This window comes from Pteropus alecto, unplaced genomic scaffold (genome assembly GCF_000325575.1).
Source record: "Pteropus alecto unplaced genomic scaffold, ASM32557v1 scaffold313, whole genome shotgun sequence".
NCBI classification, from domain to species: domain Eukaryota; kingdom Metazoa; phylum Chordata; class Mammalia; order Chiroptera; family Pteropodidae; genus Pteropus; species Pteropus alecto.
In genome coordinates, this window is record NW_006434832.1 from 663311 (window position 1) to 678822 (window position 15512).

Genomic DNA, 15512 nt, shown 5'->3' on the forward strand with positions numbered 1-15512 from the left:
GATGGGCTGGGTAAATGGGGGAAGGGGTCGGGGTGGGCAGCCCCCAGTCCAGCTGAGGAGGCAAAGAAGCCATCAGGTTCCACGCTCTGCCCATCTCCCTGCCCTCCCAGAGGGACCCTAGTTGATGGGCTGGGGACTCACCCGCAGCTCTTTCTTCCACCTAGGCTCTCACCTTGTGGGGGTTGGGAGAGGGCTGTGGGGAGCACTGAAGCCCTCCTTGAGTCTGTATATCCAGGATGTAGAGCAGGTCAGAGGACTGGGACTGGCCGGGGAGGTGGAGGCTGAGGCGGAGGCCACTTACAGTCCCAGGGCCATTGTTGTGGAGCTGGTGGGGGTGGGGGTGGCAGGATATTAGGTGGCTCAGCACCTACCTCTAGCTCATGGGACTCTCCCACCCCGGTCCAGGGCCCAGAGGCTCCTCCCTACCTCGTAGGTGTGTTCCATTTTGGGGCCCCAGTCGTCCAAGTTGTTCTCCCTGTCACCTTCTTCTGCCGCCACCACCAGAAAAGCTGGAAAGGAGTTCCTGCAGGGGCCCGAGCCCCCCGCCCCCCCCAGATAAAGCTTGATCCCCCTGACTTGCCTGTAGGGGTTCTCCCAGGGCCCTCTAAACCTTAGGGCTCTTCCTGCCAGCTCCTTCATCCACCCCTGGCCTCTTACCCTCGCAGCTCCACATGGGCCTCTGCCCGGACCGGCACATTCAGCAACACGGTCTCACTGTTTGGATTCTGGCTGTTCTTGCTGGAGGAGAGGGGATGAGAAGCAGGTCAGGGACAGTAGCCCAGCGATCATCAGGACTCTCTGGGGCGGGGCCAGAATTTCGGAGGGCTCAGGAAGCACTAACTCTATAAACAGCATGCCACGCAAAAGTTAGACCTGAGAAAAAAACTTATTTTAGGGATCCAACACTCAGAAAAAGTCTGAGGATGAAAGGGAACAGGAACGTCTGAAGGGCAGGCACCAGAAGACCATTCTGTACGGAGGGCACCTGAGTGTATTTGCATCAGGATCACATCAGGGGAAGGGGGGTGGGTAGGAGCGCTCTCCAGTCCAGTACCTCCTGATCTGCAGCCAGAAGGACACGTTCTCCCCAGCCTCCTCCAGGCTCTCCACACTCACCAACATTGTGATTCCTATCTGAGAGACCGGGAAGGCCAAAGTCACTGCCCAAATGCCCACTCTGGGCAGCCCTGCCCTCATCCTCCAAGGTCACCATTATTATCTCCATTTTATTCAGAAACCCACTCAGTGACGGAAAGTCACTCACCCAAGAACAGGCAGCTAGGGAGCGTGAGGCAGCCCAGAGCTGCCTGACTCCAAACCCAGCCCCTAAAACCCAGACACAAGCCCCTGGTGGAGGAGAGCCAGCATCCCGGACTCGGCAGCCTCACCCGGACGTTCCTCTTCATGGGGTTGCCCAGCTCACACAGCACCACCTTGGTCTCATTCTCCTTCTTCTGGTTACAGATGAGCCTCTCAAAGCCCTTCGAGGAGGCAGTTTTGAGAAAGAAGCTGGTTACAGAGCAGCCCGTATATAATTAAACTCGTGGAAAGTCTGGAAAAGACTTGTGTGCCGGGGTGGGGAGCAGGGTATCTTGGGGTGTGAGTTCGGGGGATCATTACATTCTACTTTACGTACTACTCCAGGACTTTAAGTAATACAAAACATTACATAGACTGTAATCTCATCGTTATAAATCACAGCGAAATAAAAACTAAATATGTCTGTCAATGATGAGAAAAAAGACTGGAAGGAAATTCACCAAATGTTAACAGAGGTTCCTGCTAAAATTTAGTTCCTGAGCCATTTTTAGCTTGGGTTCTTGAATGGAGTTCTTGAATTTTATGCCATTGGCAAGTACTCTTCCAAATAAAAACAAAAAACAAATAAAGAAAAAAAAACCCATAGCTTTTACAATAAAGCATAAGAGAAGTGGAGGCTCTCAGGGTAGGAGAGGAGAGTCAAGGCTCTGGCATGTTCCAGGTCCCAGGTAATGTCCCTGGGGTGGGGGGGTCTCACCTCGAGGTTGCTGAGGGCTCGCATGTAGTGGGCCCCTGGGGGCAGGTACACAGCCAGTTCCGCCTCGTAGGCCCCCTCCCCATTGTTGGCTGCCTCCATCTGCAGCTCTAGCACATTATCAGCTCCAATTAGGAGTGGGGAGCCTTTCCTGTGGGGAGAAAGGAATAAAGCCAAGGAGGCTGGGTCCAGGCTCAGAGTCTGGGACGAGAGGGACTGAGGATAGTGTATGGGTGTATGACACCCAGGTGGGGAGGAGGTGTCACCAGGGCTGACTCAGCCAGGGAAAGGCAGAAAGGGAGGTTTCCTCACACGCTGGCAGTGAGATGAAGCTGGGGTACACACAGGTCATCTTCCCCACAGTCCAAGATGATGCGGGTCTAGAGGGGGCACATCAGAGTGTGTGGGTAAGTTGGGGGCATGTGAGTTAGGGAATTAGAAGGTCTGAGAATGAAAGGAGTATGGAGAAGACATCAGAGTTTTGGGGTTTGCAGCAGGGTTTGGGACAATGTCGGGGTTTAGGTGGTGACATCAAGGTTTATGGATTTATATCAGTGTTCACAACTGACATCAACACCTGAGGTTTAAGTCAGGGTTTAGGGGATATTAAGGTTTTAGAGTTTTCATTAGTGTTTAGAGCAACATCAGAGATTAGAGGTGACATCGGGGTTTTGGGGGTTCACATTACAACTTGGACACTAACCCTAACCCTGACTTTCTATCAGGGGTCCTTCACCTCCCTTGCTCGCCCTCGCCCACCCTCACCTGCTCCTGAACGTGGGTGTCTCCATGTAGCACGAGAGCAGGGGCCAGTCCATCCTCAGGCTGCAGGGACACATTGACGCTGAGCACTATGGGGCTCAGCTTGTCCCGGAAGTCAGCTTCATCCTAGGGAAGGGACAAGAATTAGGCCATTTTGCTCCCATGTACCCTGCGACTGACCACCCCGGGACCCGCAGACTCAGCCCCTGCCCCAGGGCTAGATGAACAAGCTTGCAACACCCAGCCCTGTCCAGCCCTAGCCTGGGCGTACCCGGAGGAAGGCTGTGGTGTTGTGGCAGATGGGACTGTGCCTCCCGCCCAAGTCCAGGTTCAGAGTGGCGCTCGCCTGTTGAGAACTCAGCAGCAGCACCCGCCGGCCCTGGCGGGGCTTCTGCCGGTCCAGCTGCAGCTCGACATTCAGGCCTGGCAGGGCAAGCAGGGAGGGTCAGGGTCTTTCTGGCCAGCTTCCGGGGTAGTCTGAGCCCACCTCCCTCCTGCCCCCACCATGCCACTCACGCAGCTTCTGAGGAATGTTGTGCCCAGTAACTCCGATACACATCTGGATGTTAAAGCTGCAAAAACACGAGTGGCGCTAAGGAGTTAGGGCCCCCAAAGTCCCAGATCCTGCCTGGCCCATGCCCTCCGTCTCCTCACCAGCTCACTGGTGTCTTGGTCATGATACAATTCTTCACAGCAGGATTCAACGAATCTTGCACCAGCAGCTGGACAGTGGCCATCACCACCGGCTGAGCTCTAGTAGAATGGGAGAGGCTTGCCATGTGACCCCTCCTTGCCTGGTCTCCTCACCCCACCCCGGGAGTGTACTCACCTGTACACAGCCACCTTGTCAGCCCCATAAGCTCCCACCAGCAGGTCTATAGATATTAGGAGGGGGTCAGAATTAGCAATTAGAGAGGGCACGGGGTCTTTATCTTCCCAGGGGTTCTCCACACTACTTCCTCCACTGGAGGTTTGACCTGGCCCGTCCTGACACCCCAGCCCTGCAGACAGGTCAGATCTCTCAGTGGAACACCAGGTCAGGCATGGCCCCTGGCTATGTCTCTGAGCATCTCCAGCTTATGCCAAGGGCCCTTGTTGTCTAACGAGGCAGTCCGGGGCACCTGGGTATCCATTGTCATCGATGTCTGCAGCACCTCGCAGGGAGAAGCCAAAGCCAGAGCCTTCGGGGAAGGGGCTGTCCAGGACCTGGGAGGGGTATGAGCTAAGCCCCTCGCTTTGACCTAGGAATACCAGCACTTGGCCCCGACCACTGGGACCCCCGTAAGGGGCAGCCACTGCAACATCTGGAAGGAGCAACAGAAAGGGAGTGATTACTTGTTATCTAATCTCTCCAGCTGGCCCAGTAAAACTTTCAGGAGCTCCTTCTTGTGCAGACCCCAGGGGCCCAGGAGAGGGATGCAAAGGTCTGGGCCCTACAGGAGTTTACTACTGGATCAGATAGAGACCCATCAAGTAGGATTATTAGAAAAACAGCCCTCATTATCTATTGAGGAAAATATATTGACATGATTTCATTTGATCCTGAAAATTAGGCATCATTTTTCCTATTGTAGATGAGAAAACTGAGTCCCAGGAGATTAAGTAACCAAGTCTTATTAAATACTGGCCCCCTCTTTCCTAAGGACTTTCACCCCATTCCACTTCTAGCACGCATCCCCAGAGCCACACCGTGGGCTTGTCATCCCTAATAACTTTTAAGATCACTCTTGAAAATTTATTTGTTAATCATCATTATCTTATTAATTTGTAAGACATTTCCGGATGTGATAGGAATCAAGATCTTTGATACATATGTTGTAAACTATCTTTCCTTTGTCTTCGAAGTTTGTTCTCCATGTAGTGTTTTTCTTTTAGAAGGCTTTATTGGTTTTTCTGATCGAGTTACCCAGATTTCATCCAAATTGACCACTCTGACCACAGTTGCATCCCCAGGCCCTGGGGCTCCACAACCTCCTGATCTATGACTTCCTCATCTCTTCACTTATTTCCTGACCATTCAGTCACTTTTGTCATATCCTCAGCCATCTTGTCTCACTGCCAGTTTTGGGCAAGCCTGGCCAAACCCCACCAAATGGGGCACCATGAGTTCTTGACCTCCAGGTTTCATTAGAGACTGCCCAGCAGTCCTGCAAGGGTTTCCGCTCAGCTCCTTCTCCCAGTCTGCTCAGCACCTATTTCAAACCTTCTTCATGCTCTCGAGCTCCCCACCCACACATGCACACTTCCTTCACAAAGAGAAAATAGCCCAACTGTTGTGCTATAAATCCATATCCACTTTTTTCCCTTTTCCCCATCTGACCCTGAAATAGGTGTCCCTTCTTTATCCTGTCTCTGGGCTGAGCATCCCACCCTTGAATTTCCTCAGGCATCACAGGGACCCTCCTCCAGCTCGCTCTCCCACTCACCCGCATTTCCCCACAAGATCATTTCCCTCCATATTCTTTGAAATTAAAATAATCTTCCCTCAACACTCATTTCCGTTTAGTAATCATCTCTGCTCCTTTTTCCTTTCACAAACTAGTTGAAAGAGCTGTCTACACTGGCTGCCGCCAATTCTTCACCTCCATTCATATCGTTTTTTTTTTTTTTTAGGCGAGGCAACCCTTGGTTGACCTCACAGATTACAAGGACCTTGTCAGCTTACAGTCTCTTATTTTTTATTTTTTTACGCCTACAGCATCTGGTCTTACTAGGTGGTCTCCCATCCAAGTACTAACCAGGCCCGACCCTGCTTAGCTTCCGAGATCAGCCGGGGTCGGGCGTGTTCAGGGTGGCATAGCCGTGGACTCCATTCATATCTTGCCCCATGGCATTCTGGCTTCTGTCCATATCCAGTCCTGAATCTGTTCTCGTTGCAGTCACCAATGACTTCTTTCGTGCTAAAGCCCATGGGTATTTCTCCAGCCCCATCTAATTGTACCTTTCAGCAGCATCTGGAGCCATTGACCCCCTTCCTCCTGCTGAGAGCACTCTTTCTTTGAGTCCTGGGCCTGCAGATCTCCTGATTTCCCTCCTACCCCTCTGAACACTCCTCTGTCTCCTTTCCAGATTCGCTTCTTCTGGGAGTCCTCTAAATGCTCTTGCTCCCCAGGGCTCTGTCCTGGGCCTCTTCTCACTTCACAGGCTCCCAGGACCTCATCCACCCTCCTCCAGCCTCTCTCTCCCACTCACATCTCTCTGGTGGAAGTGGGGGAAGCCATACCCAACTGCTCTCTGGACATGTCTGCCTAATGTGCTGAATGAAGTCCTTCAAGATCAAATGGGTCCAGAGCTGGACTGCTGATATCCCCCCATCTTACCTCCCCAGAACTGCTGCCTGGCCTGACTTCCAGGCAGCGAAGGGCACCACTACCTACCCAACTTTTTTCTCTTTCTTAGTCTCACATCCGGTAACTCATCAAGTCCTAATACTCTAAGTACTAAATATCAGTGAAATCACCCTCATCTCGGCTCCACTGCCAAAATCCACATCCAGGTGGTCACCATCTCTTGCCTGGACTAATGCAAACAAATCCTAATGGATCGCCTTTAACTTTCTCCTGCTTAAAGCTCTTCCTGGCTCCTGCTGCCCTCAGGTCAAATCCATGGTCATTGTGGCTGTTAACCCCTCTGCACCAAGTGGGGCTCCTCCTCTCTTCCCTTACCGTTGTAGCCATCCCGATTGAGATCGCCCAGAGGCGCGATGGCTGAGCCAAATCTCCCATAGAGCTGTGTGCCGGTCAGCAGAAGGCTGGGGGTGCCCAGCCCGTGGGGGCTCCGAGGCTGCAGGAATAAGTACACGCGCCCCACTTCGGCCAGTTTGCGGTCAGCGCGGCGTTCCATGTACAGCGGAGCGCCCACCAGCAGGTCGTGCCTCCTGCAGGCCAGACGCGGTTACGTGGGATGGGCTAGGGTGATGCTGCCGCCCAGGGCCACATCTCGCCCACTCTCACCCTCCCTCTCCCCTCTGTGGTCACGGGAAGTGAAAGCTAGTAAAAGTGGAGACCAAGGGCAGTCCACGCCTCTGGTAAATGGGGACCCAACTGGGTAGGAGTGGAGCGCCCCCATCCTTACCCGTCCCCGTTGACGTCAGTGACGGCCACGGAGTGCCCGAAATAGGAAGCCACCTGCAGGAAGACAAGGAGCACCTTAATTCCCGTCCCCGGACCCGCCACTCTCTCTCAGACGTTGTCTCCCACGCCCCATGGAATATTCTAAGGTTTCAATGCCCCAGCTTCAGCCACCCCCAACTGAAACCGGCCCTCACCTGCTCTCCATGCAGCCGATACAGCGTCCGGAAGTTCGAGCGCAAAATTTCTACCTGCGCCGACAACACACAGGAGCGTGTCATTCTTGTCTCCCACTCCGAGTGAGAAAGGGCAGGAGGTTTGGGGTGGTGGTCAGGCTGAAGAGTGGGGGCAAGGTGCTTGGGATACCAAGTAGGGGGGCAGGGGGCACTCACCGCTCCCAGGGTCCACCTCCAAGTGGGAGCACCGAAAACATACTCTGCGGAGAGCGGGACCCAACGAATGAGGTCCTCCGAACCTACTTGCCCGCCCGCCCGCCATTCCACACCCAGGGAAGCTTTCGGTGCAGGGTTTGGAGGTGCTTCTCCCCAAGCTGGGCTCCCCAACCCCTGCCCCTAAGTGGATTTCTTGCCTGTAGTGCCGAGATCCCCGTCGAACTCGCCCACGGCCACCGAGTACCCTGAAGACACAGCACTAATTAGTCTTTCTGGAAGGGCGAAGCAGGGAGGGGGACGAAGGAGAGGAAGGAGGGGACTCAAGACCACTCAGTTTAAACTCTGCATTATGTAGACGGCGAAACGGAGGCCATCGAGAGGCCAAGACCTGCCCTAGGCTGCACAGCGAATCCAGGGCGGGAAGGGGGAGGTGGGACGTGAGAGAGACGGACGGACGGTCTGTCGGGGAGCAGAGGGTGGAGGCTCCTTGGGCGCTGGGCCTGGCCAGCGGGGACTGGCAAGGGGGCGCTCTTGCAGGGGCAGGACCTGACCCGCGGGGGTTGGCGGTGACAGAGTGCTGGGAAACCTAAAAGGGAGGTGCCAGGGTTACCCCGGTAGCCATCGAAGTACTCTGGGTTGCTGGTGTCGGAGGTGAAGCGCTGGGTGCGCACGTGCCACAAGAGGGTGCCCGGGCGGTAACTCGAGACAATATCTGCAATTGGAGCCCGCACCAGGAGACCTAGGGCGCGAGGCACAGCGAGTGTGGGGACCCAGGCTCCTGGGGTCTCCCAGGCTGAGAGAGGGGAAGGAGGTGTACGGATGGATACGTACCTAGGAAAAAATAGCCGCCGGGGGCCCCAAGCACCAGCTCTCCATTCTGAAAGGGAAGCCCCGGGAGATGAGAGGGGGACCTGTTTGGGAGCCGTCCCCAAGCCGCTTAGGCTTGCTACTTGCCTGAGTGATCGCGGAGCTGAAGCCCGCTTCGCAGTAGCGCTTGTCTTCCCCTAGAGGAGGCATAGAAGAGGGTCAGCGAAGAAGCGGATCAAGAAGGGTGCACTGAGCTTGGGGCGAGGCAGGGGTCGGAGTACTGTGGGGCGGGGTCGTAGGGGTAATATAGGGGCATGGCTTTGAATCAGCACCGGGGTGAGGGAAGGCCTGGATTGGGGTCGCTGAGTGGCTTATTGAAAGCAGGAAGCGTGGGGTGCTTGGAGAAGGATCAGATTAAGAGCCGGGCTAGGCGGCCGCGAGAGGGCGGAGCCCAAACGGAGATCTGCGCTTACAAAATTTATTTTCCGCGTAAACCCGACTCATAGTGTTGGCCCGACAGGGCGAGTACTCCGCGCGGCCGCCGTCCTGGAGCTGAGCCACGAAGCAGCCACCTACCGATGTCTTCTCAGCCTCCGCGTTGTTTTCTAGAGCGTTCCAGTGCTGCCAGGGGGCGCAGGCCTGGGGCAGGGCCACAGGAGTGTGGGGAAGGGGCGAGACTTGGGTTTCCACCCCCTCAATATGTCCTTGACCCCCCCCGACTGCTCCCAGTGCCCCTTCCCGCGGCTCCCACCACAATGTTGTCTCTCCAGCTGACGACCGACGCCCCCAGTCCTTGCTGGGCCTTGAAAGTTTGGAAAGTCTGGGAGCCTACTTCTCTGGTCTCATCATCTGGAGGGCACAAGAAAGGGTGGGGCGCTGAAGCCTGGCTGTCCACGCTCCTTCTAGCCCCTCCTTTTCTCTCCTTGCGTGGGACTCACTGAGGTCGAAGGGCAGCGAAGTGCACTGGCCGCCCTCGGCCCTCCAGGGGCACAGGAACACTCCGCCTGTCTCCTCCTGACTGCGACCCAAGGTCCGCGGGGCACCCACCACGATGGCCATGCTGCGTAGGAAAGCTGCATGAATGCGGAGCGGATTCCGGGGTACCCCATGCCCCGGTGCCTGCACTGGGAGCACTACCCGAACGGGTTATGTGCCGTGGGGGGCACTGGATCATCTTTCCTAGAAGAGACTTCACAGATCATGAGGCCACCCTTTTCACTTTATGGCCCATGAAGCTGACTCCCAGTGAGGGTAAATCACATGCCCAAAGTAACCCAACGAATTAAGGGGAAAGCTGGGACTATAACCATTTGGTTTGATTTGAATATGATGGGTTTGATATCCTTGCTGTAAAACACCTCTTAAGCTTTGTACTCATCTACACTCCCCATTCCCCTGCCCCCTCCCAAAACCCCCGGGGGTTTACACGCTCCCTAGAACGTTAGACTGTTAAATGCCTTCTTGAGAGCTAGTTTTAATGAATAATTAGGGAAGCTAGTGGGCACCTCTAAAGTGGGGAATGGGGTGCTGATATTGCTGAGGACCCTAGTAGATCTAGGTTCAAATCACAGCTCTGCCATATGTAAATTGAGGATAATACCAACCGCTCAATGCTGTCAGGATAAGTAAATGAACTGAATGTATGAGGGACATAAGCATGGTGCCAGCCAAATAACTCATAACGAGTGCTTGAAAAATGCTATCATCTATCTATCTATCTATCTATCTATCTATCATCTATCATCTATATCTAGCTATATCTAATCATCTAATTATATTTAGCATGAGGATGTTAAGTAGTTCCCATGAGACCAATATCTGTGGAAAGCAGGTGAAAAAAGCAAGAGTGGGCAGAGGAAGGAGCTGCGTTGAGATTCAGGCCATGGGCCACACACACACCCTTGGAGCTCTGGAGCTAAAGGACCCTTCAGGACTGTCCAGAGATGAAGTGACAGGGTCGGACCCTTACACCTGTCTCCTCCCTCCACACTTCTTATTGATCAGTCATTACTTGTAGGTCATATTGGGCAGGGGACTTGACTTTGGGCAAGGTGGATCTTTCCAACAGAGGAAATTCCCCAAGGGCCTGAAACTTGAATGCTATCTGCCATTGCCATTCCCCAAAGCTGGATGTCACAGTGTCCACCACAATAAGTGACTAGCTCAGGGCAGTTACTGTGAGGAAGAGCCAGGACTCTAATCTTGGCCGTCTGATTTCATGGCCTGATTAACCCCAACAACTAATGCTCCATCTCTTCTTTTTCAAATATCTATAATTTTGATGGGAATGGGGAAATGGAATAGAAAAGCAAGGTGGGGGTAGGCAGACAATTTTACAGTTTTACAAGTCAATTTAAGACATGTGCTCCTCTCCGTATTTTGAGGGGAAGAGAGTGGAATGGTCATACAACTGACCCTTGGGTGAAAAAAATAAGGTATTAACTTTTGTTTTTCCTCACTGGTGCCCCTCCCTCACACCCTCGTCCGAGCTGGTCCCTCCCCAGTATTCCTGACAAGAACCCAAACAGACCCCACAAGTCATTTTGCTCAACCTCTGTCACAGATGGAGAACTCTGAGGGCCACAGAAGCATGGATGCTTGGGGAATCCTTCTCTTTCCCGACATCCAAAATACCCCCAGGGCTCACCTACTATGGCTGTCCTTGTAGAAGTCCAACGAAAACCCAAAGTAGCTGCCATTGGGACCTGTGTAGGAGCTGAGCCGCACTGGGTCCAGGTTCAAGGCCCAGGCTGGAGGGGCAGCACCAGGTCCCAAGAGCAGCTGCATCCACTCCAGAAGCCAGAGGGCATGAAGTGGACACAAAGCTCTGGCCATCTTCCTTCTCCCACAACCTCCTAGGCAGGAATGGGCTAACTCCTTCCTTTTCCTTTCAGTTTCCACCACAGGAAGTCTTTTCTTATCAAATTGGAACCCACTTGCTGAGCAGTAGAAAGAGCAAAAGGCTATAGGACCTGGACCCATTTGGTTTCTAGGATTGCCAGGAAGGGGGTGGATGCTGATGGCTAAAAGCCATGACTCCTCCCTTTTCCTGAGAGTAGTTTATCACCAAGTCCTGTTGGTTCTGCATCTCAACTGTGTCTCTTGAATCTCCACCCTATTTACACAACCACCATGCTAGTCTAAGCCACCATTGCTTTCTGCTTGGGATAGTGCAATCATGAACTGGTCTGTACACCACTCTAGCCCATAGTTCTACGGATCCTCCTCCCCACACACAATGCACGCTATTTGTGGCACGCTGTGACTTGGTCAGAGGTTGGGGAAGGAGTAAGGAAGCTGCTGCCCCCTGATAAGACCTGGGCTGCTGTATCCTTTTGGTAAGGCATCTATCCACTTCCTCCTTTTAGGGCCTTGGGCAGCTTCAGTCAGTCATATTGGTGCTGCAGCATCCTCACTCTTCCTCTGTCTGGGGCCAAGTCTTAATGTGGTCACAGCAGTGCAGCCAGGGCTGGGGAAGGGGTGGTGAATGGATCTTAGTTGAAAGGGAAAGGAGATAGGGATGAAGTGGAGTCAGTCCAGGGTATTCTGGCTCACAGGTTTTGCGATTATGTACCAGCTGTTCAGTTGAAGGCAGGCCCTCCCTCTTTCTTGGGTGACAGAGCTCTTGCCCAATCATCAAGACTTGATTCTAGTAGGGTCATTGCCAAGGGGAAGCCTCCCCTAACTCTTCAGGCTGCCACGTGGGGTTAACACATTGTTTAGTCTGTTTGTTCACTAGATTGTATCCATAAATCCCTGGAGAGCAGCTTCTTTTTTACCGCCCCAGGGCCTAACCAAGAGCCTAACACATTACAGGTATTGCTGACAGACTGAATGGAAGTGTGCACTGAGGGTGGAAAATGCAAACACAGGGTCTCATGGTGCAAAGGAATAGTGTGATCAAAAAGGCATGGTCATTGTCTATGGATGAGAGGATGGGGGGTGTCAAGTCTGACACTGCATCTTTCTAAAACAGCAGGTTCTCAGGAAGGAAATTAAAGATCTGCTCAGGGCACAGGAACATAGCCACATCCTCCTTTGCTCTGTATTTTCTGAACAAGCTTAACCAACATCTTATCCTGTCCAAACCCTATGCCATCCTGGAATCCCTTCAGCTCTTCCCTTCACCTAACCTACCTCCTCAGCACACAGCTCAAAATCCTACCCCTCACTAGGTTAGAAGCTCCTTGAACTTCAGTCTAGGCCTTCTTCACTGCTTATTTCCCAGTGCCAGGCTCATGGTGGCATGTAATACATCTATTAGGATGAAAACTTAACTGAGTTTTATACTTACGTCCCACCTTCCCACTGTCCTCAGCTGAGTGGTACTGTAATTACTGGTGTCTACCGTGTAGTCCAATATTAAATCACATTTCACTAAAGTTTTTAAGTACTTATTCTGTTCAAGGCACTGAGTGATAAGAGATACAAAGATCCCTTATCAAGAATCCTTAAATAACTTAGTCCAGAGGGAGTTAAAACATGCACACACATAACTGCAGCAGAGGGCTAGAAAAACATGCCTTGAAAAGGTTAAAAAATTTATCTAGCCAAAATCATCTATATTATTTGCTTATCATAACAACCCATAAAAGTAGGTACTATTATGCCCATTTTATAAACAACAAAACTGTCGAACAGTTTTAGGTAAATTGCCCAAATTTACATAACCAATGAGTGGCAAACTAGGATTCAAGCATGTTTGTGCTTGAATTCATGTCCTTAAACGTTACATTATGTTGCCTTTGTTAGAGAATGAAGGGGTTTTTAGGCACAGAAATAACATTAACAAGGAGAGCAGTAGAAGAACATAGAAGTCAGTTATAGGGAAGGGCAAGTAGTTGACTTAGCATGGGGTGTTTAAAAGGGGAGGACTGGGACATGAGGGTGGAATGGAAGGCTAGGGTCAAATAACTGGGGGTCCTTAAGTACCTTCTAAAGGAATTTTAACTTTAATCAGTAGGAAATAGAGTTATCAGAAAGATTTTTTAAGTCAGAGAATAAGAGATACATTGATTAATTGTGCCCCATTGGATGATTACATTGGCTGCCTGTGGAAAGACTGGAAAAGGCAGGATTTAGTGGGAGATCAGATGTATAGCAACTACATTCCTTTCGGTTAATTAAAGATGATGATGCTTGAACCAGGGTACTGATGGCAGAAACAAAAGAGACATCAGAGGTTACACAATCAGTAACTGGATATGGTGGGGAGGTAGCAGTCAAAAGTAATTCAAAGCTTTGGTGCCTAATTGGCTGGTAGGACAGTTATACCTGGAACTAAAATTGCAAGCAGGTGGAAGATAAGATTTGGGAAGGGAGAAGAGTTTGGCATTCAGTAGACTGTTCTTCTGGGTGTTCCTCTGGGGTTAGAGCTGGGTTGATTTCCCTTCTGAGTAGTAGGAAGAGGCATGCTGACACATTGCTCCCACTGTCCCATCCCATCGGCTAGCTGCCTGAGTGCTAGAATCCTTCAACGAATTCAGAGTTCTGTTAAGGGTTCATTAACAATTATTGAACTTCTACTATGTGCCTGGCACTCAGCTAGGTGATGTGGGTATAGACAAAAATCTCTTATCTTTGTATTTCCTTCTAAATCCTGATGCATAATCCTCAATGGTATTTTACTTTGCTCGTTATCTTTCTTGAACATATAATCAAAATGTTTGCTGTGTTCAATTCTATGTAAAACACTCTAAGGGAATAAGAAAAGAAAAAAAGGAAGTATAAGAATCAGTCCGTCCTCTCAGAACCTAAAATTTTACCGAGAAGCAGTGAGTACAAAATGAACTGCAATCAGATTCTGAAAAGCCAGTGAGCTTACACGGGACAGGGAGGAATTTAAATCCTAGTCGGGCAGGTCGGCCATGAAATGCTGCAAAAATTCAGACATGAATTGATAGGGGGAGGTAGTGTCAGTGGCAAGTAAGAATGGAGATGGTTGACAAGGCCTGGATTAGTCATCGAGGGTGTAGAAGAGGGAGTACCATCCATGTTGCAAGCCCAGAGGGCTCAGGCAGGTAGAATTGGAGTCAGGAAGCTGCACATACCTTCACATAGCATACTCTTTACAGGCTGGTCTGCTCACTTCACATCCACCTTCCCAGCTCAGAAAATAATTTTTCACTGAATATCCTTTCTTTCCAGGCAGAGATTTTGCTATTTTAGGAAATTAGGCAGATCTGAGCATCCAACCCAAGGTTCAAGTTGAATAGCTTCTCTTCAGTTGAGAGAACACAGCTATATGAGTAGGAAAGAAATGGACATTGTACTACTCCTTCCCAAAAGGCCGAAACTAATTTGTCACTACAAACCTATGGTTAGCTTTTGATGCCAAACTTTTTTTTTTTAATAGAGTAGATAGAGATTTTTATCAGCTCAGCAAAAATTAGGGCATATTTCCTCTTACCAGGTAGTGCTCGAGCACTGTAGTGGCATTAAAGGGTTGAGGAGACTAATTCAAGACTGCTTCCGGTACACAGGGCAAAGGCCAAGCAGATGACTCTTGTAATCCCATCACCCTCAAGTCCATCCAAAATTCTCAAAATCTAAGCCAGAAATTCCAAGCCTATTTAGCGAACACCTAAATACTACATGCCATACATGCTACTACACACGGATTACATACCTAAAATGAGGTAGAGTAAAAATAGAAGCAAACTCTGATGGGAAATAGTGGAAAGGAGGTGCGTATTGCAAGATATCTACCTAAGAGTGAGAAACTCCACTATTACTTCCTCCCACGGCATCATCTTTCCCCTCTACTTGGGTAGGCTGAGCTCTGAGAAGCACAATTCCAAGCATCATAAACAATTGGTTCACAAGTATCTACTCCTTGATCATTTCGAACAAGATGTTATCTGTAACCCATAACTCCATCCCTTCCCAACTTGAGTGGATGGGGCAACAATCACGACAGACTCTGCTAAGTTTCCACAAATCATTGGTTTATTAGAAAGTTCCTTTCCCTAATTTTACAGCATATATATCTCTATCATATGTGATAAAGTTAAATACAATCTGTTATGCTTGTAAGGAAGGATAGGTTATTTTTGTTTGTTTTAAAATCACTATTCTGGAAGTTAAAGAAAACTGCCCCGAGGAAGGTAAAGGCAGCCAGAGTATGGCTCAATCTACAAGCTAACGGGAAGCAGCACAAAAATGTTAATACTGTATTATTTAAATATTTACATGGGCTGAAAGCAAAGAAAAATGAGTCCCTTCACTTCAGATTTCATTTTTCCAGTGCTAGTTATTGAAAAAGTGATGCTTCTGAATCAAACAGAACATGTAGGAGGCTCAGTCAAGAGCCTTATTTGTTCAGCACTTGCTTCTCATAAACTCAAAACTTTTTTTTTGGGAATCTGAGAAGAAAGGTGAACACAGAGCCTTGGCCCAGGTAAACAGGATTTGTTTTTCCTGTCAGGTGACCACCCAACCAATTCTAGCCAAAGGAAAATGTAGGGA

At 50.5% G+C, this 15512-nt stretch overlaps 1 protein-coding gene and 1 pseudogene across 1 annotated transcript in view; both read right to left on the minus strand.

Annotated features, from left to right (window-relative positions):
• ITGA2B (integrin subunit alpha 2b) overlaps positions 1–14270 on the minus strand; it is a 16783-nt gene extending 2513 nt beyond the window's left edge. The window contains exons 1-26 of the mRNA XM_025045651.1: positions 14096–14270; positions 8984–9105; positions 8797–8894; positions 8519–8684; positions 8193–8242; positions 8070–8115; positions 7849–7977; positions 7436–7483; positions 7239–7282; positions 7044–7097; positions 6851–6903; positions 6442–6653; positions 3898–4080; positions 3606–3651; positions 3431–3529; positions 3293–3348; positions 3048–3199; positions 2780–2902; positions 2327–2394; positions 2018–2165; positions 1389–1481; positions 1055–1134; positions 658–738; positions 427–523; positions 173–325; positions 1–52 (exon numbers count right to left, since the gene is read on the minus strand). The exon at positions 1–52 is cut by the window's left edge and continues 33 nt beyond it. Of these exons, the coding sequence (XP_024901419.1) occupies positions 1–52; positions 173–325; positions 427–523; positions 658–738; positions 1055–1134; positions 1389–1481; positions 2018–2165; positions 2327–2394; positions 2780–2902; positions 3048–3199; positions 3293–3348; positions 3431–3529; positions 3606–3651; positions 3898–4080; positions 6442–6653; positions 6851–6903; positions 7044–7097; positions 7239–7282; positions 7436–7483; positions 7849–7977; positions 8070–8115; positions 8193–8242; positions 8519–8684; positions 8797–8894; positions 8984–9104 (2452 nt within the window). The 5' untranslated portion in view covers position 9105; positions 14096–14270. The remainder of the gene's footprint in view (positions 53–172; positions 326–426; positions 524–657; positions 739–1054; positions 1135–1388; positions 1482–2017; positions 2166–2326; positions 2395–2779; positions 2903–3047; positions 3200–3292; positions 3349–3430; positions 3530–3605; positions 3652–3897; positions 4081–6441; positions 6654–6850; positions 6904–7043; positions 7098–7238; positions 7283–7435; positions 7484–7848; positions 7978–8069; positions 8116–8192; positions 8243–8518; positions 8685–8796; positions 8895–8983; positions 9106–14095) is intronic.
• On the minus strand, positions 5466–5584 carry LOC112478451 (annotated as a pseudogene).
• Positions 14271–15512: the final 1242 nt, after the last annotated feature.